The 27,382-nt window shown below is 45.2% G+C and overlaps 1 protein-coding gene across 1 annotated transcript; it reads right to left on the bottom strand.

Annotated features, from left to right (window-relative positions):
- Window positions 1-20: 20 nt before the first annotated feature.
- Window positions 21-27,069, bottom strand: b9d1 (B9 protein domain 1). The gene is made up of 8 exons (XM_052502138.1): window positions 26,825-27,069; window positions 19,804-19,872; window positions 19,274-19,385; window positions 19,095-19,191; window positions 16,870-16,932; window positions 6,291-6,335; window positions 5,291-5,295; window positions 21-172 (listed from the first exon to the last, which is right to left on the bottom strand). Exons 1-8 carry the CDS (start codon window positions 26,885-26,887, stop codon window positions 21-23), a joined length of 606 nt encoding a protein of 201 aa, XP_052358098.1. The 5' UTR covers window positions 26,888-27,069.
- Between the last annotated feature and the right edge of the window lie 313 nt (window positions 27,070-27,382).

Raw genomic sequence — 27,382 nt, 5'->3', positions numbered from 1 at the left:
TGTGTGTGTGTGTGTGTCCATCACGTGCTGTAGGCCTGGTCTCCCAGTCCGATGCCTGCAGCAGCAGTGTGTGAGGTCTCGGAAGGTGTGGTGTCGTAACCCAGTCTCTTCATGTCTTTAGTCACAATGTGGAAGGAGAGGGAGACGAAACCCTGAGAACGGACCCTGGTCACTGAGACAGACGGAGAGACACACAGGAGGGAGAGAGACACAGGAGGGAGGGAGAGACACACAGGAGGGAGAGAGAGACACACAGGAGGGAGAGAGAGACACACAGGAGGGAGGGAGAGACACACAGGAGGGAGAGAGAGACACACAGGAGGGAGAGAGACACACAGGAGGGAGAGACACACAGGAGGGAGAGAGAGACACACAGGAGGGAGAGAGACACACAGAGAGACACACAGGAGGGAGAGACACAGGAGGGAGAGACACACAGGAGGGAGAGACACAGGAGGGAGAGACACACAGGAGGGAGAGACACACAGGAGGGAGAGACACACAGGAGGGAGAGAGAGACACATATGAGGGTGAGAGACATAGGAGGGAGAGACACACAGGAGGGAGAGACACACAGGAGGGAGAGACACACAGGAGGGAGAGACACACAGGAGGGAGAGAGACACATGAGGGAGAGAGACACAGGAGGGAGAGAGACACAGGAGGGAGAGAGACACAGGAGGGAGAGACACACAGGAGGGAGAGACACAGGAGGGAGAGACACACAGGAGGGGGAGAGAGAGACACAGGACGGAGAGACACACAGGAGGGAGAGAGAGAGACACATATGAGGGAGAGAGACATAGGAGGGAGAGACACATAGGAGAGAGAGACATAGGAGGGAGAGACACACAGGAGGGGGAGACACAGGAGGGAGAGAGAGACACATATGAGGGAGAGAGACACAGGAGGGGGAGACACACAGGAGGGAGAGAGAGACACATATGAGGGAGAGAGACATAGGAGGGAGAGACACACAGGAGGGAGAGACACACAGGAGGGAGAGAGAGACATATGAGGGAGAGACGCATATGAGGGAGAGACATATGAGGGAGAGACACATAGGAGGGAGAGAGAGACACACAGGAGGGAGAGACACACAGGAGGGAGAGAGAGAGAGACATAGGAGAGAGAGAGAGAGAGACATAGGAGAGAGAGAGAGACACACAGGAGGGAGAGAGACACAGGAGGGAGAGAGAGAGACACAGGAGGGAGAGAGAGAGACACAGGAGGGAGAGAGACACACAGGAGAGAGAGAGACACATAGGAGAGAGAGACACATAGGAGAGAGAGACACACAGGAGGGAGAGACACACAGGAGGGAGAGAGACACAGGAGGGAGAGAGACACAGGAGGGAGAGAGACACAGGAGGGAGAGAGACACAGGAGGGAGAGAGACACAGGAGGGAGAGAGACACAGGAGGGAGAGAGAGACACATATGAGGGAGAGAGACACATAGGAGGGAGAGACACATAGGAGGGAGAGCGAGACACATATGAGGGAGAGAGACACATAGGAGGGAGAGACACATAGGAGGGAGAGACACATAGGAGGGAGAGACACACAGGAGGGAGAGACACACAGGAGGGAGAGACACACAGGAGGGAGAGACACACAGGAGGGAGAGACACACAGGAGGGAGAGAGAGAGACACACAGGAGGGTGAAATGGAGGCACACATGGTAGTGAGAAGACACCAGGATACATTTAAAGACCCTACCAACATTACAATGTGCTTTTTTAAAAGGGATTTATGCTTCAGTCGACCTGCACAGCGTTTTAACATTAATATGATCTACGAATGTTTAGGGGAAACTGAAGCAACACGTCTTTCAATGAATCCCGGCAGAAATCTACCAGAAACACAGCCTACCTTCTCTACCGCACACAGAAACACAGCCTACCTTCTCTACCACACACAGAAACACAGCCTGCCTTCTCTACCACACACAGAAACACAGCCTACCTTCTCTACCACACACAGAAACACAGCCTACCTTCTCTACCACACACAGAAACACAGCCTGCCTTCTCTACCACACACAGAAACACAGCCTACCTTCTCTACCACACACAGAAACACAGCCTACCTTCTCTACCGCACACAGAAACACAGCCTACCTTCTCTACCGCACACAGAAACACAGCCTACCTTCTCTACCACACACAGAAACACAGTCTACCTTCTCTACCAGAAACACAGCCTACCTTCTCTACCACACATAGAAACACAGCATACCTTCTCTACCACACACAAAAACACAGCCTACCTTCTCTACCACACACAGAAACACAGCCTACCTTCTCTACCACACACAGAAACACAGCCTACCTTCTCTACCACACACAGAAACACAGCCTACCTTCTCTACCACACACAGAAACACAGCCTACCTTCTCTACCACACACAGAAACACAGCCTACCTTCTCTACCGCACCTTCTCTACCGCACACAGAAACACAGCCTACCTTCTCTACCACACACAGCCTACCTTCTCTACCACACACAGAAACACAGCCTACCTTCTCTACCACACACAGAAACACAGCCTACCTTCTCTACCACACACAGAAACACAGCCTACCTTCTCTACCACACACAGAAACACAGCCTACCTTCTCTACCACACACAGAAACACAGCCTACCTTCTCTACCACACACAGAAACACAGCCTACCTTCTCTACCACACACAGAAACACAGCCTACCTTCTCTACCACACACAGAAACACAGCCTACCTTCTCTACCACACACAGAAACACAGCCTACCTTCTCTACCACACACAGAAACACAGCCTACCTTCTCTACCACACACAGAAACACAGCCTACCTTCTCTACCACACACAGAAACACAGCCTACCTTCTCTACCGCACACAGAAACACAGCCTACCTTCTCTACCACACACAGAAACACAGCCTACCTTCTCTACCGCACACAGAAACACAGCCTACCTTCTCTACCACACACAGAAACACAGCCTACCTTCTCTACCACACACAGAAACACAGCCTACCTTCTCTACCACACACAGAAACACAGCCTACCTTCTCTACCGCACACAGAAACACAGCCTACCTTCTCTACCACACACAGAAACACAGTCTACCTTCTCTACCAGAAACACAGCCTACCTTCTCTACCACACACAGAAACACAGCATACCTTCTCTACCACACACAAAAACACAGCCTACCTTCTCTACCACACACAGAAACACAGCCTACCTTCTCTACCACACACAGAAACACAGCCTACCTTCTCTACCACACACAGAAACACAGCCTACCTTCTCTACCACACACAGAAACACAGCCTACCTTCTCTACCACACACAGAAACACAGCCTACCTTCTCTACCACACACAGAAACACAGCCTACCTTCTCTACCACACACAGAAACACGGCCTACCTTCTCTACCACACACAGCCTACCTTCTCTACCACACACAGCCTACCTTCTCTGCCACACACAGAAACACAGCCTACCTTCTCTACCACACACAGAAACACAGCCTACCTTCTCTACCACACACAGAAACACAGCCTACCTTCTCTACCACACACAGAAACACAGCCTACCTTCTCTACCACACACAGAAACACAGCCTACCTTCTCTACCACACACAGAAACACAGCCTACCTTCTCTACCACACACAGAAACACAGCCTACCTTCTCTACCACACACAGAAACACAGCCTACCTTCTCTACCACACACAGAAACACAGCCTACCTTCTCTACCACACACAGAAACACAGCCTACCTTCTCTACCACACACAGAAACACAGCCTACCTTCTCTACCACACACAGAAACACAGCCTACCTTCTCTACCACACACAGAAACACAGCCTACCTTCTCTACCACACACAGAAACACAGCCTACCTTCTCTACCACACACAGAAACACAGCCTACCTTCTCTACCACACACAGAAACACAGCCTACCTTCTCTACCACACACAGAAACACAGCCTACCTTCTCTACCACACAGAAACACAGCCTACCTTCTCTACCACACACAGAAACACAGCCTACCTTCTCTACCACACACAGAAACACAGCCTACCTTCTCTACCACACACAGAAACACAGCCTACCTTCTCTACCACACAGAAACACAGCCTACCTTCTCTAACACAGAAACACAGCCTACCTTCTCTACCACACACAGAAACACAGCCTACCTTCTCTACCACACACAGAAACACAGCTACCTTCTCTACCAGAAACACAGCCTACCTTCTCTACCACACATAGAAACACAGCATACCTTCTCTACCACACACAAAAACACAGCCTACCTTCTCTACCACACACAGAAACACAGCCTACCTTCTCTACCACACACAGAAACACAGCCTACCTTCTCTACCACACACAGAAACACAGCCTACCTTCTCTACCACACACAGAAACACAGCCTACCTTCTCTACCACACACAGAAACACAGCCTACCTTCTCTACCACACACAGAAACACAGCCTACCTTCTCTACCGCACCTTCTCTACCGCACACAGAAACACAGCCTACCTTCTCTACCACACACAGCCTACCTTCTCTACCACACACAGCCTACCTTCTCTACCACACACAGCCTACCTTCTCTACCACACACAGAAACACAGCCTACCTTCTCTACCACACACAGAAACACAGCCTACCTTCTCTACCACACACAGAAACACAGCCTACCTTCTCTACCACACACAGAAACACAGCCTACCTTCTCTACCACACACAGAAACACAGCCTACCTTCTCTACCCACACAGAAACACAGCCTACCTTCTCTACCCCCACAGAAACACAGCCTACCTTCTCTACCACACACAGAAACACAGCCTACCTTCTCTACCACACACAGAAACACAGCCTACCTTCTCTACCACACACAGAAACACAGCCTACCTTCTCTACCACACACAGAAACACAGCCTACCTTCTCTACCACACACAGAAACACAGCCTACCTTCTCTACCGCACACAGAAACACAGCCTACCTTCTCCCCGACACAGAAACACAGCCTACCTTCTCTACCACACACAGAAACACAGCCTACCTTCTCTACCACACACAGAAACATAGCCTACCTTCTCTACCGCACACAGAAACACAGCCTACCTTCTCTACCCACACAGAAACACAGCCTACCTTCTCTACCCCACAGAAACACAGCCTACCTTCTCCCCACACAGAAATACACACCTACCTTCTCTGCCACACACAGAAACACAGCCTACCTTCTCTACCACACACAGAAACACGGCCTACCTTCTCTAACACACAGAAACACTTAGTACCTTCTCTAAACACAGAAACACACCTTCTCCCCCACAGAAACACACCTACCTTCTCCCCACACACAAAACACACCTACCTTCTCTACCACAACAGAAACACACCTACCTTCTCCCCACACAGAAACAAACCTTCTCTACACACACAGAAACACGTCCCCCCTTCTCTAAACACACAGCCTACCTTCTCTACCACACACAGAAACACACACCTTCTCCCCCACACATTAAACACAGCCTACCTTCTCTACCACACACAGAAACACAGCCTACCTTCTCTACCCCACAGAAAACACACTACCTTCTCTCCCCACAGAAACACAGCCTACCTTCTCCCCACACATTAAACACAGCCTACCTTCTCTCCCCAGAAACAGAGCCTACCTTCTCTACCACACACAGAAACACAGCCTACCTTCTCTACACACACAGAAACACAGCATTACCACACACACACACACACCTACCTTCTCCCCACAGCATTAAACACAGCCTACCTTCTCTACCACACACAGCACTTAGTCCCACAGCCTACCTTCTCTACCACACACAGCCTACCTTCTCTACCACACACAGAAACACAGCCTACCTTCTCTACCACACACAGAAACACACCTACCTTCTCTACCACACACAGCCTACCTTCTCTACCACACACAGAAACACACACCTTCTCTACACACACACAGCCTACCTTCTCTGCCACACACAGAAACACCCCCTTCTCTGCCACACACAGCCTACCTTCTCTACCACACACAGAAACACAGCCTACCTTCTCTACCACACACAGAAACACATTACCTTCTCTACCACACACAGCCTACCTTCTCTACCACACACAGAAACACAGCCTACCTTCTCTGCCACACACAGAAACACAGCCTACCTTCTCTGCCAAACACAGAAACACACCTACCTTCTCTAGAAACACAGCCTACCTTCTCTACCACACACAGAAACACCCAGCCTACCTAACTTTAGGATCGGTGAACTCTGGACGTCGCCCCAGCAGCCAACTGCAGAGACACACACACACTTAGCCCCCCAATATTAAACACACACACTTAGTCCCCCAATATTAAACACACACACTTAGCCCCCAGCATTAAACACACACACTTAGCCCCCAGCATTAAACACACACACTTAGTCCCCCAATATTAAACACACACACTTAGTCCCCCAATATTAAACACACACACTTAGTCCCCCCAGCATTAAACACACACACTTAGTCCCCCAGCATTAAACACACACACTTAGTCCCCCAATATTAAACACACACTTAGTCCCCCAATATTAAACACACACACTTAGTCCCCCAGCATTAAACACACACACTTAGTCCCCCAATATTAAACACACACACTTAGTCCCCCAATATTAAACACACACACTTAGTCCCCCCAGCATTAAACACACACACTTAGTCCCCCAATATTAAACACACACACTTAGTCCCCCGATATTAAACACACACACTTAGTCCCCCGATATTAAACACACACACTTAGTCCCCCAATATTAAACACACACTTAGTCCCCCGATATTAAACACACACTTAGTCCCCCGATATTAAACACACACTTAGTCCCCCAATATTAAACACACACACTTAGTCCCCCAGCATTAAACACACACACTTAGTCCCCCAACATTAAACACACACACTTAGTCCCCCAGCATTAAACACACACACTTAGTCCCCCCAGCATTAAACACACACACTTAGTCCCCCAGCATTAAACACACACACTTAGTCCCCCAATATTAAACACACACACTTAGTCCCCCAGCATTAAACACACACACTTAGTCCCCCAGCATTAAACACACACACTTAGTCCCCCAGCATTAAACACACACACTTCGTCCCCCAATATTAAACACACACACTTAGTCCCCCAATATTAAACACACACAATTAGTCCCCCCAGCATTAAACACACACACTTAGTCCCCCAATATTAAACACACACACTTAATCCCCCAGCATTAAACACACACACTTAGTCCCCCCAGCATTAAACACACACACTTAGTCCCCAGTAACACACACACTTAATCCCCCAGCATTAAACACACACACTTAGTCCCCCCAGCATTAAACACACACACACACACACACACACACACACACACACACACACACACACACACACACACACACACACACACACACACACTTAGTCCCCCAGCATTAAACACACACACACACACACACACACACACACACAGTCCCCCACACACACACACACACAGTCCCCAGCATTAAACACACACACTTAGTCCCCCAGCATTAAACACACACACACACACACACTTAGTCCCCCAGCATTAAACACACACACTTAGCCCCCAGTATTAAACACACACACTTAGTCCCCCAGCATTAAACACACACACTAAGCCCCCAGCATAACACACACACTTAGTCCCCCAGCATTAAACACACACACTTAGCCCCCCAGCATTAAACACACACACGTTAGCCCCCAGCATTAAACACACACACTTAGTCCCCCAGCATTAAACACACACACTTAATCCCCCAGCATTAAACACACACACTTAGTCCCCCAGCATTAAACACACACACTTAGTCCCCAGCATTAAACACACACACGTAATCCCCCAGCATTAAACACACACACTTAGTCCCCCAGCATTAAACACACACACTTAGCCCCCAGCATTAAACACACACACTTAGTCCCCCAGCATTAAACACACACACGTAATCCCCCAGCATTAAACACACACACACTTAGTCCCCCAGCATTAAATACACACACTTAGTCCCCCAGCATTAAATACACACACTTAGTCCCCCAGCATTAAACACACACACTTAGCCCCCAGCATTAAACACACACACTTAGCCCCCAGCATTAAACACACACACTTAGTCCCCCAGCATTAAACACACACACTTAGTCCCCCAGCATTAAACACACACCCTTAGTCCCCCAGCATTAAACACACACACTTAGCCCCCCAGCATTAAACACACACACTTCGCCCCCCAGCATTAAACACCCACACTTAAGTCCCCCAGCATTAAACACACACACTTAGTCCCCCAGCATTAAACACACACACTTAGTCCCCCAGCATTAAACACACACACTTAGTCCCCCAGCATTAAACACACACACTTAGTCCCCCAGCATTAAACACACACACTTAGTCCCCCAGCATTAAACACACACACTTAGTCCCCCAGCATTAAACACACACACTTAGTCCCCCAGCATTAAACACACACACTTAGTCCCCCAGCATTAAACACACACACTTAGTCCCCCAGCATTAAACACACACACAGTCCCCAGCATTAAACACACACACACAGTCCCCCAGCATTAAACACACACACTTAGTCCCCCAGCATTAAACACACACACTTAGTCCCCCAGCATTAAACACACACACACAACAACACACACACTTAGTCCCCCAGCATTAAACACACACACACAGTCCCCCAGCATTAAACACACACACTTAGTCCCCCAGCATTAAACACACACACACACACACACTTAGTCCCCCAGCATTAAACACACACACTTAGTCCCCCAGCATTAAACACACACACTTAGTCCCCCAGCATTAAACACACACACTAAGCCCCCAGTAACACACACACTTAGTCCCCCAGCATTAAACACACACACTTAGCCCCCAGCATTAAACACACACACTTAGCCCCCAGCATTAAACACACACACTTAGTCCCCCCAGCATTAAACACACACACGTAATCCCCCAGCATTAAACACACACACTTAGTCCCCCAGCATTAAACACACACACGTAATCCCCCAGCATTAAACACACACACTTAGTCCCCCCAGCATTAAACACACACACTTAGCCCCCCAGCATTAAACACACACACTTAGTCCCCCCAGCATTAAACACACACACTTAGTCCCCCAGCATTAAACACACACACACTTAGTCCCCCAGCATTAAATACACACACACTTAGTCCCCCAGCATTAAATACACACACTTAGTCCCCCAGCATTAAACACACACACTTAGTCCCCCAGCATTAAACACACACACTTAGCCCCCAGCATTAAACACACACACTTAGTCCCCCAGCATTAAACACACACACGTAATCCCCCAGCATTAAACACACACACTTAATCCCCCAGCATTAACACACACACGTCCCCCAGCATTAAACACACACACTTAGTCCCCCAGCATTAAACACACACACTTAGTCCCCAGCATTAAACACACACACTTAGTCCCCCAGCATTAAACACACACACTTAATCCCCCAGCATTAAACACACACACTTAATCCCCCAGCATTAAACACACACACTTAATCCCCCAGCATTAAACACACACACTTAATCCCCCAGCATTAAACACACACACTTAGTCCCCCAATATTAAACACACACACTTAATCCCCCAGCATTAAACACACACACTTAGTCCCCCCAGCATTAAACACACACACTTAGTCCCCCCAGCATTAAACACACACACTTAGTCCCCCAGCATTAAACACACACACTTAGTCCCCCAGCATTAAACACACACACTTAGTCCCCCAGCATTAAACACACACACTTAGTCCCCCCAGCATTAAACACACACACTTAGTCCCCCAGCATTAAACACACACACTTAGCCCCCAGTAACACACACACTTAGTCCCCCAGCATTAAACACACACACTTAGTCCCCAGCATAAACACACACTTAGTCCCCCAGCATTAAACACACACACTTAGTCCCCAGCATTAAACACACACACTTAGTCCCCCAGCATTAAACACACACACTTAGTCCCCAGCATTAAACACACACACTTAGTCCTCCAGCATTAAACACACACACTTAGCCCCCCAGCATTAAACACACACACTTAGTCCCCCAGCATTAAACACACACACTTAGTCCCCCAGCATTAAACACACACACTTAGTCCCCCAGCATTAAACACACACACTTAGTCCCCCAGCATTAAACACACACACTTAGTCCCCCAGCATTAAACACACACACTTAGTCCCCCAGCATTAAACACACACACTTAGTCCCCCAGCATTAAACACACACACTTAGTCCCCCAGCATTAAACACACACACTTAGTCCCCCAGCATTAAACACACACACTTAGTCCCCCAGCATTAAACACACACACTTAGTCCCCCAGCATTAAACACACACACTTAGTCCCCCAGCATTAAACACACACACTTAGTCCCCCAGCATTAAACACACACACTTAGCCCCCCAGTGTTAAACACACACACTTAGCCCCCAGCATTAAACACACACACTTAGCCCCCAGCATTAAACACACACACTTAGTCCCCCAGCATTAAACACACACACTTAGCCCCCCCAGCATTAAACACACACACTTAGCCCCCAGCATTAAACACACACACTTAGCCCCCCCAGCATTAAACACACACACTTAGCCCCCAGCATTAAACACACACACTTAGTCCCCCAGCATTAAACACACACACTTAGCCCCCAGCATTAAACACACACACTTAGTCCCCCCAGCATTAAACACACACACTTAGCCCCCAGCATTAAACACACACACTTAGTCCCCCAGCATTAAACACACACACTTAGTCCCCCAGCATTAAACACACACACTTAGCCCCCAGCATTAAACACACACACTTAGTCCCCAGCATTAAACACACACTTAGCCCCCAGCATTAAACACACACACTTAGTCCCCCAGCATTAAACACACACTTAGCCCCCAGCATTAAACACACACACTTAGTCCCCCAGCATTAAACACACACACTTAGCCCCCAGCATTAAACACACACACTTAGTCCCCAGCATTAAACACACACACTTAGTCCCCCAGCATTAAACACACACTTAGTCCCCCAGCATTAAACACACACACTTAGCCCCCATTAACACACACACTTAGCCCCCAGTAAACACACCACAGCATTAAACACACACACTTAGTCCCCCAGCATTAAACACACACACTTAGTCCCCCAGCATTAAACACACACACTTAGTCCCCCAGCATTAAACACACACACTTAGTCCCCCAGCATTAAACACACACACTTAGTCCCCCAGCATTAAACACACACTTAGTCCCCAGCATTAAACACACACACTTAGTCCCCCAGCATTAAACACACACACTTAGTCCCCCAGCATTAAACACACACACTTAGTCCCCCAGCATTAAACACACACACTTAGTCCCCCAGCATTAAACACACACTTAGTCCCCCACCATTAAACACACACACTTAGTCCCCCAGCATTAAACACACACACTTAGTCCCCCAGCATTAAACACACACACTTAGTCCCCAGCATTAAACACACACACTTAGTCCCCCCAGCATTAAACACACACTTAGTCCCCCAGCATTAAACACACACACTTAGTCCCCCCAGCATTAAACACACACACTTAGTCCCCCAGCATTAAACACACACTTAGTCCCCCAGCATTAAACACACACACTTAGTCCCCCAGCATTAAACACACACACTTAGCCCCCCCAGCATTAAACACACACACTTAGCCCCCCCAGCATTAGACACACACACTTAGCCCCCCAGCATTAAACACACACACTGTCCCCCAGCAGTAAACACACACACTTAGCCCCCATTAAACACACACACTTAGTCCCCCAGCATTAAACACACACACTTAGTCCCCCCAGCATTAAACACACACACTTAGTCCCCCAGCATTAAACACACACACTTAGTCCCCCAGCATTAAACACACACACTTAGTCCCCAGCATTAAACACACACACTTAGTCCCCCAGCATTAAACACACACACTTAGTCCCCCAGCATTAAACACACACACTTAGTCCCCCAGCATTAAACACACACACTTAGTCCCCCAGCATTAAACACACACACTTAGTCCCCCAGCATTAAACACACACACTTAGTCCCCCAGCATTAAACACACACACTTAGTCCCCCAGCATTAAACACACACACTTAGTCCCCCCAGCATTAAACACACACACTTAGTCCCCAGCATTAAACACACACACTTAGTCCCCCAGCATTAAACACACACACTTAGTCCCCCAGCATTAAACACACACATAGTCCCCCAGCATTAAACACACACACTTAGTCCCCCAGCATTAAACACACACTTAGCCCCCAGCATTAAACACACACACTTAGTCCCCCAGCATTAAACACACACACTTAGTCCCCCAGCATTAAACACACACACTAAGCCCCCAGCATTAAACACACACACTTAGTCCCCCAGCATTAAACACACACACTTAGTCCCCCAGCATTAAACACACACACTTAGCCCCCCAGCATTAAACACACACACTTAGCCCCCCAGCATTAAACACACACACTTAGTCCCCCAGCATTAAACACACACACTTAGTCCCCCCAGCATTAAACACACACACTTAGTCCCCAGCATTAAACACACACACTTAGCCCCCAGCATTAAACACACACACTTAGTCCCCCAGCATTAAACACACACACTTAGCCCCCAGCATTAAACACACACACTTAGTCCCCCAGCATTAAACACACACACTTAGTCCCCCAGCATTAAACACACACACTTAGCCCCCAGCATTAAACACACACACTTAGCCCCCAGCATTAAACACACACTTAGCCCCCAGCATTAAACACACACACTTAGTCCCCCCCAGCATTAAACACACACACTTAGTCCCCCAGCATTAAACACACACACTTAGCCCCCCAGCATTAAACACACACACTAAGCCCCCAGCATTAAACACACACACTTAGCCCCCCAGCATTAAACACACACACTTAGTCCCCCAGCATTAAACACACACACTTAGTCCCCCAGCATTAAACACACACACTTAGCCCCCAGCATTAAACACACACTTAGCCCCAGCACACACACTTAAATTAAACACACACACTTAGCCCCCAGCATTAAACACACACACTTAGTCCCCCAGCATTAAACACACACACTTAGTCCCCCAGCATTAAACACACACACTTAGCCCCCCAGCATTAAACACACACACTTAGTCCCCCAGCATTAAACACACACACTTAGTCCCCCAGCATTAAACACACACACTTAGTCCCCAGCATTAAACACACACACTTAGTCCCCCAGCATTAAACACACACACTTAGCCCCCAGCATTAAACACACACACTTAGTCCCCCAGCATTAAACACACACACTTAGTCCCCCAGCATTAAACACACACACTTAGTCCCCCAGCATTAAACACACACTTAGTCCCCCAGCATTAAACACACACACTTAGTCCCCCAGCATTAAACACACACACTTAGCCCCCCAGCATGAAACACACACACTCAGCCCCCCAGCATTAAACACACACACTGTGCCCCCCAGCATGAAACACACACACTTAGTCCCCCAGCAACACACACACTTAGTCCCCCAGCATTAAACACACACACTTAGTCCCCCAGCATTAAACACACACACTTAGTCCCCCAGCATTAAACACACACACTTAGTCCCCCAGCATTAAACACACACACTTAGTCCCCCAGCATTAAACACACACACTTAGTCCCCCAGCATTAAACACACACACTTAGTCCCCCAGCATTAAACACACACACTTAGTCCCCCAGCATTAAACACACACACTTAGTCCCCCAGCATTAAACACACACACTTAGTCCCCCAGCATTAAACACACACTTAGCCCCCCAGCATTAAACACACACACTTAGTCCCCAGCATTAAACACACACACTTAGTCCCCCAGCATTAAACACACACACTTAGTCCCCCAGCATTAAACACACACACTTAGCCCCCAGCATTAAACACACACACTTAGTCCCCCAGCATTAAACACACACACTTAGCCCCCCAGCATTAAACACACACACTTAGTCCCCCAGCATTAAACACACACACTTAGTCCCCCAGCATTAAACACACACACTTAGTCCCCAGCATTAAACACACACACTTAGTCCCCCAGCATTAAACACACACACTTAGTCCCCCAGCATTAAACACACACACTTAGCCCCCCAGCATTAAACACACACACTTAGTCCCCCAGCATTAAACACACACACTTAGTCCCCCAGCATTAAACACACACACTTAGTCCCCCAGCATTAAACACACACACTTAGTCCCCCAGCATTAAACACACACACTTAGTCCCCCAGCATTAAACACACACACTTAGTCCCCCAGCATTAAACACACACACTTAGTCCCCCAGCATTAAACACACACACTTAGTCCCCCAGCATTAAACACACACACTTAGTCCCCCAGCATTAAACACACACACTTAGTCCCCCAGCATTAAACACACACACTTAGTCCCCCAGCATTAAACACACACACTTAGTCCCCCAGCATTAAACACACACTTAGTCCCCCAGCATTAAACACACACACTTAGTCCCCCAGCATTAAACACACACACTTAGTCCCCCAGCATTAAACACACACACTTAGTCCCCCAGCATTAAACACACACACTTAGTCCCCCAGCATTAAACACACACACTTAGTCCCCCAGCATTAAACACACACACTTAGTCCCCCAGCATTAAACACACACACTTAGTCCCCCAGCATTAAACACACACACTTAGTCCCCCAGCATTAAACACACACACTTAGTCCCCCAGCATTAAACACACACACTTAGTCCCCCAGCATTAAACACACACACTTAGTCCCCCAGCATTAAACACACACACTTAGTCCCCCAGCATTAAACACACACACTTAGTCCCCCAGCATTAAACACACACACTTAGTCCCCCAGCATTAAACACACACACTTAGTCCCCCAGCATTAAACACACACACTTAGTCCCCCAGCATTAAACACACACACTTAGTCCCCCAGCATTAAACACACACACTTAGTCCCCCAGCATTAAACACACACACTTAGTCCCCCAGCATTAAACACACACACTTAGTCCCCCAGCATTAAACACACACACTTAGTCCCCCAGCATTAAACACACACACTTAGTCCCCCAGCATTAAACACACACACTTAGCCCCCCAGCATTAAACACACACACTTAGTCCCCCAGCATTAAACACACACACTTAGTCCCCAGTAAAACACACACTAGTCCCCCAGCATTAAACACACACTTAGTCCCCCAGCATTAAACACACACACTTAGTCCCCCAGCATTAAACACACACACTTAGCCCCCAGCATTAAACACACACTTAGCCCCCAGCATTAAACACACACACTTAGCCCCCAGCATTAAACACACACACTTAGTCCCCAGCATTAAACACACACACTTAGCCCCCCAGCATTAAACACACACACTTAGTCCCCCAGCATTAAACACACACACTTAGTCCCCCAGCATTAAACACACACACTTAGTCCCCCAGCATTAAACACACACACTTAGTCCCCCAGCATTAAACACACACACTTAGTCCCCCAGCATTAAACACACACACTTAGCCCCCCAGCATTAAACACACACACTTACCCCCAGTAACACACACACTTAGCCCCCAGCAACACACACACTTAGTCCCCCAGCATTAAACACACACACTTAGTCCCCCAGCATTAAACACACACACTTAGTCCCCCAGCATTAAACACACACACTTAGCCCCCAGCATTAAACACACACTTAGTCCCCCAGCATTAAACACACACTTAGTCCCCCAGCATTAAACACACACACTTAGTCCCCCAGCATAAACACACACACTTAGCCCCCAGCATTAAACACACACTTAGCCCCCAGCATTAACACACACACTTAGCCCCCAGCATTAAACACACACACTTAGCCCCCAGTAACACACACACTTAGCCCCCAGCATTAAACACACACTTAGCCCCCCATTAAAACACACACACTTAGCCCCCAGTAACACACACACTTAGTCCCCCAGTAACACACACACTTAGCCCCCCCAGCATTAAAAACACACACTTAGCCCCCAATAACACACACACTTAGCCCCCAGTAACACACACACTTAGCCCCCCAAGCATTAAACACACACACTTAGCCCCCAGTAACACACACACTTAGCCCCCCAGCATTAAACACACACACTTAGCCCCCAGTAACACACACACTTAGCCCCCAGTAACACACACACTTAGTCCCCCAGTAACACACACACTTAGCCCCCCAGCATTAAACACACACACTTAGCCCCCAGTAACACACACACTTAGCCCCAGTAACACACACACTTAGCCCCCAGCATTAAACACACACACTTAGCCCCCAGTAACACACACTTAGCCCCCAGCATTAAACACACACACTTAGCCCCCAGTAACACACACACTTAGCCCCCCAGCATTAAACACACACACTTAGCCCCCAGTAACACACACACTTAGTCCCCCAGTAACACACACACTTAGCCCCCAGTAACACACACACTTAGCCCCCAGTAACACACACACTTAGCCCCCAGTAAACACACACACTCAGCCCCCCAGCATTTAGCACACAGTAAGACACACGTTACCTTGTGAATTTCTGTAGTCTTGATGTGGATTCAGGAACAAACATTGGGATGGTTCTGGTGTGTCTGAAAACAAGAGATTACATTAGAGGAGAGATACTGACTGTCCAGGAGTGGAAGAGGAGAGAGGAAGAGGAGAGATACTGACTGTCCAGGAGAGGAAGAGGAGAGAGGAAGAGAGAGATACTGACTGTCCAGGAGAGGAAGAGGAAGAGGAGGAGACTGACTGTCCACTGACTGTCCAGGAGAGGAAGAGGAGAGAGGAAGAGGAGAGATACTGACTGTCCAGGAGAGGAAGAGGAAGAGGAGGAAGATACTGACTGTCCAGGAGAGGAAGAGGAGGAGAGATACTGACTGTCCAGGAGAGGAGGAGAGATACTGACTGTCCAGGAGAGGAAGAGGAGAGAGGAAGAGGAGAGATACTGACTGTCCAGGAGAGGAAGAGGAGAGAGGAAGAGGAGAGATACTGACTGTCCAGGAGAGAGGAAGAGGAGGAGAGATACTGACTGTCCAGGAGAGAAGACACACTGACTGTAACCAGGAGAGAGGAACACACTGACTGTCCCCCAGTAGGAGGAGACTACTGAGTCCCCCAGTAACACACACAGAGGAGGAGGAGGAGAAACACACTGACTGTCCAGGAGTGAAGAAGAGAGAGGAAGAGGAGGAGGAGAGATACTGACTGTCCAGGAGTGAAGAAGAGAGAGGAAGAGGAGGAGGAACAAACACTGTCCAGGAGAGAAGAAGAGAGAGGAGGAGGAGGAGGAGGAGGAGAGATACTGACTGTCCAGGAAAAGAAGAGAGGAAGAGGAGGAGGAGAGATACTGACTGTCCAGGAGTGAAGAAGAGGAGAGAGGAAGAGGAGAGATACTGACTGTCCAGGAGAGGAAGAGGAGGAGGAGAGATACTGACTGTCCAGGAGAGAAGAAGAGAGAGGAAGAGGAGGAGGAGAGATACTGACTGTCCAGGAGAGAAGAAGAGAGGAAGAGGAGGAGGAGATACTGACTGTCCAGGAGAGGAAGAGAGGAGGGAGGAGAGAGATACTGACTGTCCAGGAGAGAGGAAGAGGAGGATACTGACTGTCCAGGAGAGAGAAGAGAGAGAAGAGGAGGAGGAGAGATACTGACTGTCCAGGAGAGAAGAAGAGAGGAGAGAGGAGGAGGAGGAGAGATACTGACTGTCCAGGAGTGAAGAAGAGAGAGGAAGAGGAGGAGAGATACTGACTGTCCAGGAGAAGAGAGAGGGAGGAGAGATACTGACTGTCCAGGAGAGAAGAAGAGGAGAGGAGGAGAGGTCCAGGAGAGGAGAGATACTGACTGTCCAGGAGAAGAAGAGAGGGAAGAGAGAGGAGAGATACTGACTGTCCAGGAGAGAAGGAGAGAGGAGAGGAGGAGGAGAGATACTGACTGTCCAGGAGAGAAGAAGAGAGGAGAGGAGGAGGAGAGATACTGACTGTCCAGGAGAGAAGAAGAGGAGAGAGAGATACTGACTGTCCAGGAGAGAAGAGAGAGGAAGAGGAGGAGAGATACTGACTGTCCAGGAGAGAAGAAGAGAGAGGAAGAGGAGGAGGAGAGATACTGAGGAGAAGAAGAGGAGGAGGAGAGAGATACTGACGTCCAGGAGTGAAGAAGAGACTGTCCAGGAGGAAGAGAGAGGAAGAGGAGGAGGAGAGATACTGACTGTCCAGGAGTGAAGAAGAGAGAGGAAGAGGAGGAGGAGAGATACTGACTGTCCAGGAGAGAAGAAGAGAGACTGTCCAGGAGGAAGAGAGAGAGGAAGAGGAGAGATACTGACTGTCCAGGAGTGAAGAAGAGAGAGGAAGAGGAGGAGGAGAGATACTGACTGTCCAGGAGAGGAAGAAGAGAGAGGAAGAGGAAGGAGAGATACTGACTGTCCAGGAGTGAAGAAGAGAGAGGATACTGACTGTCCAGGAGTGAAGAGGAGAGAGGAAGAGGAGGAGAGATACTGACTGTCCAGGAGTGAAGAAGAGAGAGGAAGAGGAGGAGGAGAGATACTGACTGTTCCAGGAGAGAAGAAGGGGATGGAGGAGGAGGAGGAGGAGGAGAGATACTGACTGTCCAGGAGTGAAGAAGAGAGAGGAAGAGGAGGAGAGATACTGACTGTCCAGGAGAGGGAGAAGAGAGAGGAAGAGGAGAGATACTGACTGTCCAGGAGTGAAGGGGATGGAGAGAGGAAGAAGAGAGAGGAAGAGGAGGAGAGATACTAACTGTCCAGGAGTGAAGGGGATGTGTGTTGCTCCGTATCCTCTGACCACATCGTTACCAAACGTATCAGGACCGTAGACACTTACCACGATCTGAGGCCCTGGGTACACACAACACAGTGTTAGCTATGGTATCATCAACTGTCTGCTACGGTAAGAAGGGTCTGTGTGTGTGTGTCTCACAGCCTAATGGGTTGGTGCTCTTAAAGGTGATCTCCAGAGGAAAATTCCAGATCATTCTCTGAGGAGAGTCTCTGCCTTTCGACGTAATCTGAGATATACCCTCCTCTAGACCCTGGAGAGAGAAGAGGGAGAGAGAGGGGATGAGGGATGGAGGAAAAAGGAGGGGGAAAGAGAAAGGGAGTGTGGAGGAGAGGTGACATATTGATGTCTCTTTAAACAACTGGGAACTCTGACAAACAGGTCAGATCATGACGTCTCAGGTCGGAGCGAAAGAAAGAGGCCCGAATTCCCGAGTTGGACGAATGTTCAAATGGTGTTTATGTTTTTCTTTACCACTCGTTTTCGTCCCGAGTTCCCAGTCGTTTTGAACGCTCTGAAAGTCAAAAAAACTTTACCAGTTCCCTGCATCCCTGGACATGCAGCTATTTAAGTACTTAGTCGTTGCTGGCTTAGTAGAACAAGCATATTATGTTATATCTATCCACAGTAAGGGAACGTCAACATGTTCCAGATGACTCGGAGTCACTCACCGAGGTGGGGGCCCAGTCGTGTCCGTAGACGAAGCAGTATTTACAGTACAGGTCATCATACTCTGGAAACTGACAACGCAACACATCAGTCAGATCAGAGAGAATAAACCGAAAAGCAAAATGAACAAGGCAGTTTTTATAGAACATGTTTATGCTCACTAAACCAATCATTCAAAAAGCGGTCAAGTTATCCAATATGATCCGCCTCATTTTACCTTGTTAACGTTAGATGCTTAGCTAGTTAACTCGTTACTAACGTTAGATGCTTAGCTAGTTAACTACTAACGTTAGATGCTTAGCTAGTTAACTCGTTACTAACGTTAGATGCTTAGCTAGTTAACTCGTTACTAACGTTAGATGCTTAGCTAGTTAACTCGTTACTAACGTTAGATGCTTAGCTAGTTAACTCGTTACTAACGTTAGATGCTTAGCTAGTTAACTCGTTACTAACGTTAGATGCTTTAGCTAGCTTACTACTAACGTTAGATGCTTAGCTAGTTAACTACTAACGTTAGATGCTTAGCTAGTTAACTCGTTACTAACGTTAGATGCTTAGCTAGTTAACTCGTTACTAACGTTAGATGCTTAGCTAGTTAACTCGTTACTAACGTTAGATGCTTAGCTAGTTAACTCGTTACTAACGTTAGATGCTTAGCTAGTTAACTCGTTACTAACGTTAGATGCTTAGCTAGTTAACTCGTTACTAACGTTAGATGCTTAGCTAGTTAACTCGTTACTAACGTTAGATGCTTAGCTAGTTAACTCGTTACTAACGTTAGATGCTTAGCTAGTTAACTCGTTACTAACGTTAGATGCTTAGCTAGTTAACTCGTTACTAACGTTAGATGCTTAGCTAGTTAACTCGTTACTAACGTTAGATGCTTAGCTAGTTAACTCGTTACTAACGTTAGATGCTTAGCTAGTTAACTCGTTACTAACGTTAGATGCTTAGCTAGTTAACTCGTTACTAACGTTAGATGCTTAGCTAGTTAACTCGTTACTAACGTTAGATGCTTAGCTAGTTAACTCGTTACTAACGTTAGATGCTTAGCTAGTTAACTTCGTTACTAACGTTAGATGCTTAGCTAGTTAACTCGTTACTAACGTTAGATGCTTAGCTAGTTAACTCGTTACTAACGTTAGATGCTTAGCTAGTTAACTCGTTACTAACGTTAGATGCTTAGCTAGTTAACTCGTTACTAACGTTAGATGCTTAGCTAGTTAACTCGTTACTAACGTTAGATGCTTAGCTAGTTAACTAACGTTACTATTAGATGCTAGCTAGTTAACTCGTTACTAACGTTAGATGCTTAGCTAGTTAACTCGTTACTAACGTTAGATGCTTTAGCTAGTTACTAACGTCAGATGCTTAGCTAGTTAACTAACTAACGTTAGATGCTTAGCTAGTTAACTCGTTACTAACGTTAGATGCTTAGCTAGTTAACTAGTTACTAACGTTAGATGCTTAGCTAGTTAACTCGTTACTAACGTTAGATGCTTAGCTAGTTAACTTGTTACTAACGTTAGATGCTTAGCTAGTTAACTCGTTACTAACGTTAGATGCTTAGCTAGTTAACTTGTTACTAACGTTAGATGCTTAGCTAGTTAACTCGTTACTAACGTTAGATGCTTAGCTAGTTACTAACGTTAGATGCTTTGCTAGTTAACTAGTTAACTCGTTACTAACGTTAGATGCTTAGCTAGTTAACTCGTTACTAACGTTAGATGCTTAGCTAGTTACTAACGTTAGATGCTTAGCTAGTTAACTCGTTACTAACGTTAGATGCTTAGCTAGTTAACTCGTTACTAACGTTAGATGCTTAGCTAGTTAACTCGTTACTAACGTTAGATGCTTAGCTAGTTAACTCGTTACTAACGTTAGATGCTTAGCTAGTTAACTCGTTACTAACGTTAGATGCTTAGCTAGTTAACTTGTTACTAACGTTAGATGCTTAGCTAGTTAACTCGTTACTAACGTTAGATGCTTAGCTAGTTAACTCGTTACTAACGTTAGATGCTTAGCTAGTTACTAACGTTAGATGCTTAGCTAGTTAACTCGTTACTAACGTTAGATGCTTAGCTAGTTAACTCGTTACTAACGTTAGATGCTTAGCTAGTTACTAACGTTAGATGCTTAGCTAGTTAACTTAGCGTTACTAACGTTAGATGCTTAGCTAGTTAACTCGTTACTAACGTTAGATGCTTAGCTAGTTAACTCGTTACTAACGTTAGATGCTTAGCTAGTTACTAACGTTAGATGCTTAGCTAGTTACTAACGTTAGATGCTTAGCTAGTTAACTCGTTACTAACGTTAGATGCTTAGCTAGTTAACTCGTTACTAACGTTAGATGCTTAGCTAGTTACTAACGTTAGATGCTTAGCTAGTTAACTCGTTACTAACGTTAGATGCTTAGCTAGTTAACTCGTTACTAACGTTAGATGCTTAGCTAGTTAACTCGTTACTAACGTTAGATGCTTAGCTAGTTACTAACGTTAGATGCTTAGCTAGTTAACTCGTTACTAACGTTAGATGCTTAGCTAGTTAACTCGTTACTAACGTTAGATGCTTAGCTAGTTACTAACGTTAGATGCTTAGCTAGTTAACTCGTTACTAACGTTAGATGCTTAGCTAGTTAACTCGTTACTAACGTTAGATGCTTAGCTAGTTAACTCGTTACTAACGTTAGATGCTTAGCTAGTTAACTCGTTACTAACGTTAGATGCTTAGCTAGTTAACTCGTTACTAACGTTAGATGCTTAGCTAGTTAACTCGTTACTAACGTTAGATGCTTAGCTAGTTAACTCGTTACTAACGTTAGATGCTTAGCTAGTTAACTCGTTACTAACGTTAGATGCTTAGCTAGTTAACTCGTTACTAACGTTAGATGCTTAGCTAGTTACTAACGTTAGATGCTTAGCTAGTTAACTCGTTACTAACGTTAGATGCTTAGCTAGTTAACTCGTTACTAACGTTAGATGCTTAGCTAGTTAACTCGTTACTAACGTTAGATGCTTAGCTAGTTAACTCGTTACTAACGTTAGATGCTTAGCTAGTTAACTCGTTACTAACGTTAGATGCTTAGCTAGTTAACTCGTTACTAACGTTAGATGCTTAGCTAGTTAAACTTAGATGTTACTAACGTTAGATGCTTAGCTAGTTAACTCGTTACTAACGTTAGATGCTTAGCTAGTTAACTCGTTACTAACGTTAGATGCTTAGCTAGTTAACTCGTTACTAACGTTAGATGCTTAGCTAGTTAACTCGTTACTAACGTTAGATGCTTAGCTAGTTAACTCGTTACTAACGTTAGATGCTTAGCTAGTTACTAACGTTAGATGCTTAGCTAGTTACTAACGTTAGATGCTTAGCTAGTTAACTCGTTACTAACGTTAGATGCTTAGCTAGTTAACTCGTTACTAACGTTAGATGCTTAGCTAGTTAACTCGTTACTAACGTTAGATGCTTAGCTAGTTACTAACGTTAGATGCTTAGCTAGTTACTAACGTTAGATGCTTAGCTAGTTAACTCGTTACTAACGTTAGATGCTTAGCTAGTTAACTCGTTACTAACGTTAGATGCTTAGCTAGTTACTAACGTTAGATGCTTAGCTAACGTTAGATGCTTAGCTAGTTAAGATGCTTAGCTAGTTAACTCGTTACTAACGTTAGATGCTTAGCTAGTTAACTCGTTACTAACGTTAGATGCTTAGCTAGTTACTAACGTTAGATGCTTAGCTAGTTACTAACGTTAGATGCTTAGCTAGTTAACTCGTTACTAACGTTAGATGCTTAGCTAGTTAACTCGTTACTAACGTTAGATGCTTAACTAGTTACTAACGTTAGATGCTTAGCTAGTTAACTCGTTACTAATGTTAGATGCTTAGCTAGTTAACTCGTTACTAACGTTAGATGCTTAGCTAGTTAACTGTTACTAACGTTAGATGCTTAGCTAGTTACTTAGATGCTTAGCTAGTTAACGTTAGATGCTTAGCTAGTTAACTCGTTACTAACGTTAGATGCTTAGCTAGTTAACTCGTTACTAACGTTAGATGCTTAGCTAGTTAACTCGTTACTAACGTTAGATGCTTAGCTAGTTACTAACGTTAGATGCTTAGCTAGTTAACTCGTTACTAACGTTAGATGCTTAGCTAGTTAACTCGTTACTAACGTTAGATGCTTAGCTAGTTACTAACGTTAGATGCTTAGCTAGTTACTAACGTTAGATGCTTAGCTAGTTAACTCGTTACTAACGTTAGATGCTTAGCTAGTTAACTCGTTACTAACGTTAGATGCTTAGCTAGTTAACTCGTTACTAACGTTAGATGCTTAGCTAGTTAACTCGTTACTAACGTTAGATGCTTAGCTAGTTAACTCGTTACTAACGTTAGATGCTTAGCTAGTTAACTCGTTACTAACGTTAGATGCTTAGCTAGTTACTAACGTTAGATGCTTAGCTAGTTACTAACGTTAGATGCTTAGCTAGTTAACTCGTTACTAACGTTAGATGCTTAGCTAGTTAACTCGTTACTAACGTTAGATGCTTAGCTAGTTACTAACGTTAGATGCTTAGCTAGTTACTAACGTTAGATGCTTAGCTAGTTAACTCGTTACTACGTTAGATGCTTAGCTAGTTAACTGTTACTAGCTAGTTAGATGCTTAACTAGTTACTAACGTTAGATGCTTAGCTAGTTAACTCGTTACTAACGTTAGATGCTTAGCTAGTTAACTGTACTAACGTTAGATGCTTAGCTAGTTAGATGCTTAGCTAGTTACTAACGTTAGATGCTTAGCTAGTTAACTCGTTACTAACGTTAGATGCTTAGCTAGTTAACTCGTTACTAACGTTAGATGCTTAGCTAGTTAACTTACTAACGTTAGATGCTTAGCTAGTTAACTCGTTACTAACGTTAGATGCTTAGCTAGTTACTAACGTTAGATGCTTAGCTAGTTAACTGTACTAACGTTAGATGCTTAGCTAGTTAACTACTAACGTTAGATGCTTAGCTAGTTAACTCGTCACTAACGTTAGATGCTTAGCTAGTTAACTCGTTACTAACGTTAGATGCTTAGCTAGTTAACTGTTACTAGCGTTAGATGCTTAGCTAGTTAACTTCGTTACTAACGTTAGATGCTTAGCTAGTTAACTCGTTACTAACGTTAGATGCTTAGCTAGTTAACTGGTTACTAACGTTAGATGCTTAGCTAGTTAACTCGTTACTAACGTTAGATGCTTAGCTAGTTAACTGTTACTAACGTTAGATGCTTAGCTAGTTAACTGTTACTAACGTTAGATGCTTAGCTAGTTAACTCGTTACTAACGTTAGATGCTTAGCTAGTTAGATGCTTAGCTGTTACTAACGTTAGATGCTTAGCTAGTTAACTCGTTACTAACGTTAGATGCTTAGCTAGTTAACTGTACTAACGTTAGATGCTTAGCTAGTTAACTCGTTACTAACGTTAGATGCTTAGCTAGTTAACTCGTTACTAACGTTAGATGCTTAGCTAGTTAACTCGTTACTAACGTTAGATGCTTAGCTAGTTAACTCGTTACTAACGTTAGATGCTTAGCTAGTTAACTCGTTACTAACGTTAGATGCTTAGCTAGTTAACTCGTTACTAACGTTAGATGCTTAGCTAGTTAACTCGTTACTAACGTTAGATGCTTAGCTAGTTAACTCGTTACTAACGTTAGATGCTTAGCTAGTTAACTCGTTACTAACGTTAGATGCTTAGCTAGTTAACTCGTTACTAACGTTAGATGCTTAGCTAGTTAACTCGTTACTAACGTTAGATGCTTAGCTAGTTAACTCGTTACTAACGTTAGATGCTTAGCTAGTTACTAACGTTAGATGCTTAGCTAGTTAACTCGTTACTAACGTTAGATGCTTAGCTAGTTAACTCGTTACTAACGTTAGATGCTTAGCTAGTTAACTCGTTACTAACGTTAGATGCTTAGCTAGTTAACTCGTTACTAACGTCAGATGCTTAGCTAGTTAACTCGTTACTAACGTTAGATGCTTAGCTAGTTAACTCGTTACTAACGTTAGATGCTTAGCTAGTTAACTCGTTACTAACGTTAGATGCTTAGCTAGTTAACTCGTTACTAACGTTAGATGCTTAGCTAGTTAACTCGTTACTAACGTTAGATGCTTAGCTAGTTAACTCGTTACTAACGTTAGATGCTTAGCTAGTTAACTCGTTACTAACGTTAGATGCTTAGCTAGTTAACTCGTTACTAACGTTAGATGCTTAGCTAGTTAACTAGTCGTTACTAACGTTAGATGCTTAGCTAGTTAACTCGTCACTAACGTTAGATGCTTAGCTAGTTAACTCGTTACTAACGTTAGATGCTTAGCTAGTTAACTCGTTACTAACGTTAGATGCTTAGCTAGTTAACTCGTTACTAACGTTAGATGCTTAGCTAGTTAACTTAGCGTTACTGGAGTTAGATGGAGCTAGTTAACTGTTACTAACGTTAGATGCTTAGCTAGTTAACTAGTTACTAACGTTAGATGCTTAGCTAGTTAACTCGTTACTAACGTTAGATGCTTAGCTAGTTACTAACGTTAGATGCTTAGCTAGTTAACTCGTTACTAACGTTAGATGCTTAGCTAGTTACTAACGTTAGATGCTTAGCTAGTTACTAACGTTAGATGCTTAGCTAGTTAACTCGTTACTAACGTTAGATGCTTAGCTAGTTAACTCGTTACTAACGTTAGATGCTTAGCTAGTTAACTCGTTACTAACGTTAGATGCTTAGCTAGTTAACTCGTTACTAACGTTAGATGCTTAGCTAGTTAACTCGTTACTAACGTTAGATGCTTAGCTAGTTAACTCGTTACTAACGTTAGATGCTTAGCTAGTTAACTCGTTACTAACGTTAGATGCTTAGCTAGTTAACTCGTTACCAACGTCAGATGCTTAGCTAGTTAACTCGTTACTAACGTCAGATGCTTAGCTAGTTACTAACGTTAGATGCTTAGCTAGTTAACTCGTTACTAACGTTAGCGAGCTACTCACATTCGCCCCTTCAATCTGTCCGTTTATCATCAACAGAAACACCGATGGGTTGTTGATAGCCATCCCGCTTCATACGATAACTTGAGAATATAGATTGTTTAAAAGAAAAAAAAGGATATAGTGAACAAACATAAATATTATAATGTAAGACTGTATAAGCGGTAACGTATTGTTGTATTGTGTTGTGGGAGAATAAGTAGCTTGTTGTTAAATGAAGGTTCTTTCCGCCCCGTTGCTAAGACGCTTTTGACTACGGCTAGTCGTGAGGGCCAAACTGGATCCGGTCAAGTTGATAAAGCGTTTTAGTAAATAAACTGTCCACTAGGTGGTAGTCTTGGACAAGTTTTAATGGGTTATTGTCACATGCACAAGTATAGTGGGTTTCTTACGAGCTCATTTCCCAACAATTAAGTAATCAATATATAGTACTATAAAATAAAGTAAAGTAGAAAAAAAATACACGAGAAATGGAAATAAGAAAACAAGAAAGTAAGTAAGCTATATACAGGGTCAGGTCCAGTACCATATTAATAATGTACAGGAGTGATGGAGGTAGAT

This window comes from Oncorhynchus keta, unplaced genomic scaffold (assembly GCF_023373465.1).
Source record: "Oncorhynchus keta strain PuntledgeMale-10-30-2019 unplaced genomic scaffold, Oket_V2 Un_contig_1511_pilon_pilon, whole genome shotgun sequence".
NCBI lineage: Eukaryota > Metazoa > Chordata > Actinopteri > Salmoniformes > Salmonidae > Oncorhynchus > Oncorhynchus keta.
Note: the sequence above shows the minus strand (reverse complement) of the source record. Positions and strands in the feature narration are given on the sequence as shown.

Excerpts from the sequence above, each read along its gene's own strand:
- b9d1 (XM_052502138.1), bottom strand. The coding sequence starts at position 26,887 with ATGGCTATCAACAACCCATCGGTGTTTCTGTTGATGATAAACGGACAG. Across the intron at positions 19,192-19,273 it reads GAGCACCAACCCATTAGGCT|GGCCTCAGATCGTGGTAAGT; the intron begins GTGAGACACACA and ends GTGTGTACCCAG. Across the intron at positions 16,933-19,094 it reads ATCCCCTTCACTCCTGGACA|ACACACCAGAACCATCCCAA; the intron begins GTTAGTATCTCT and ends TCTTGTTTTCAG.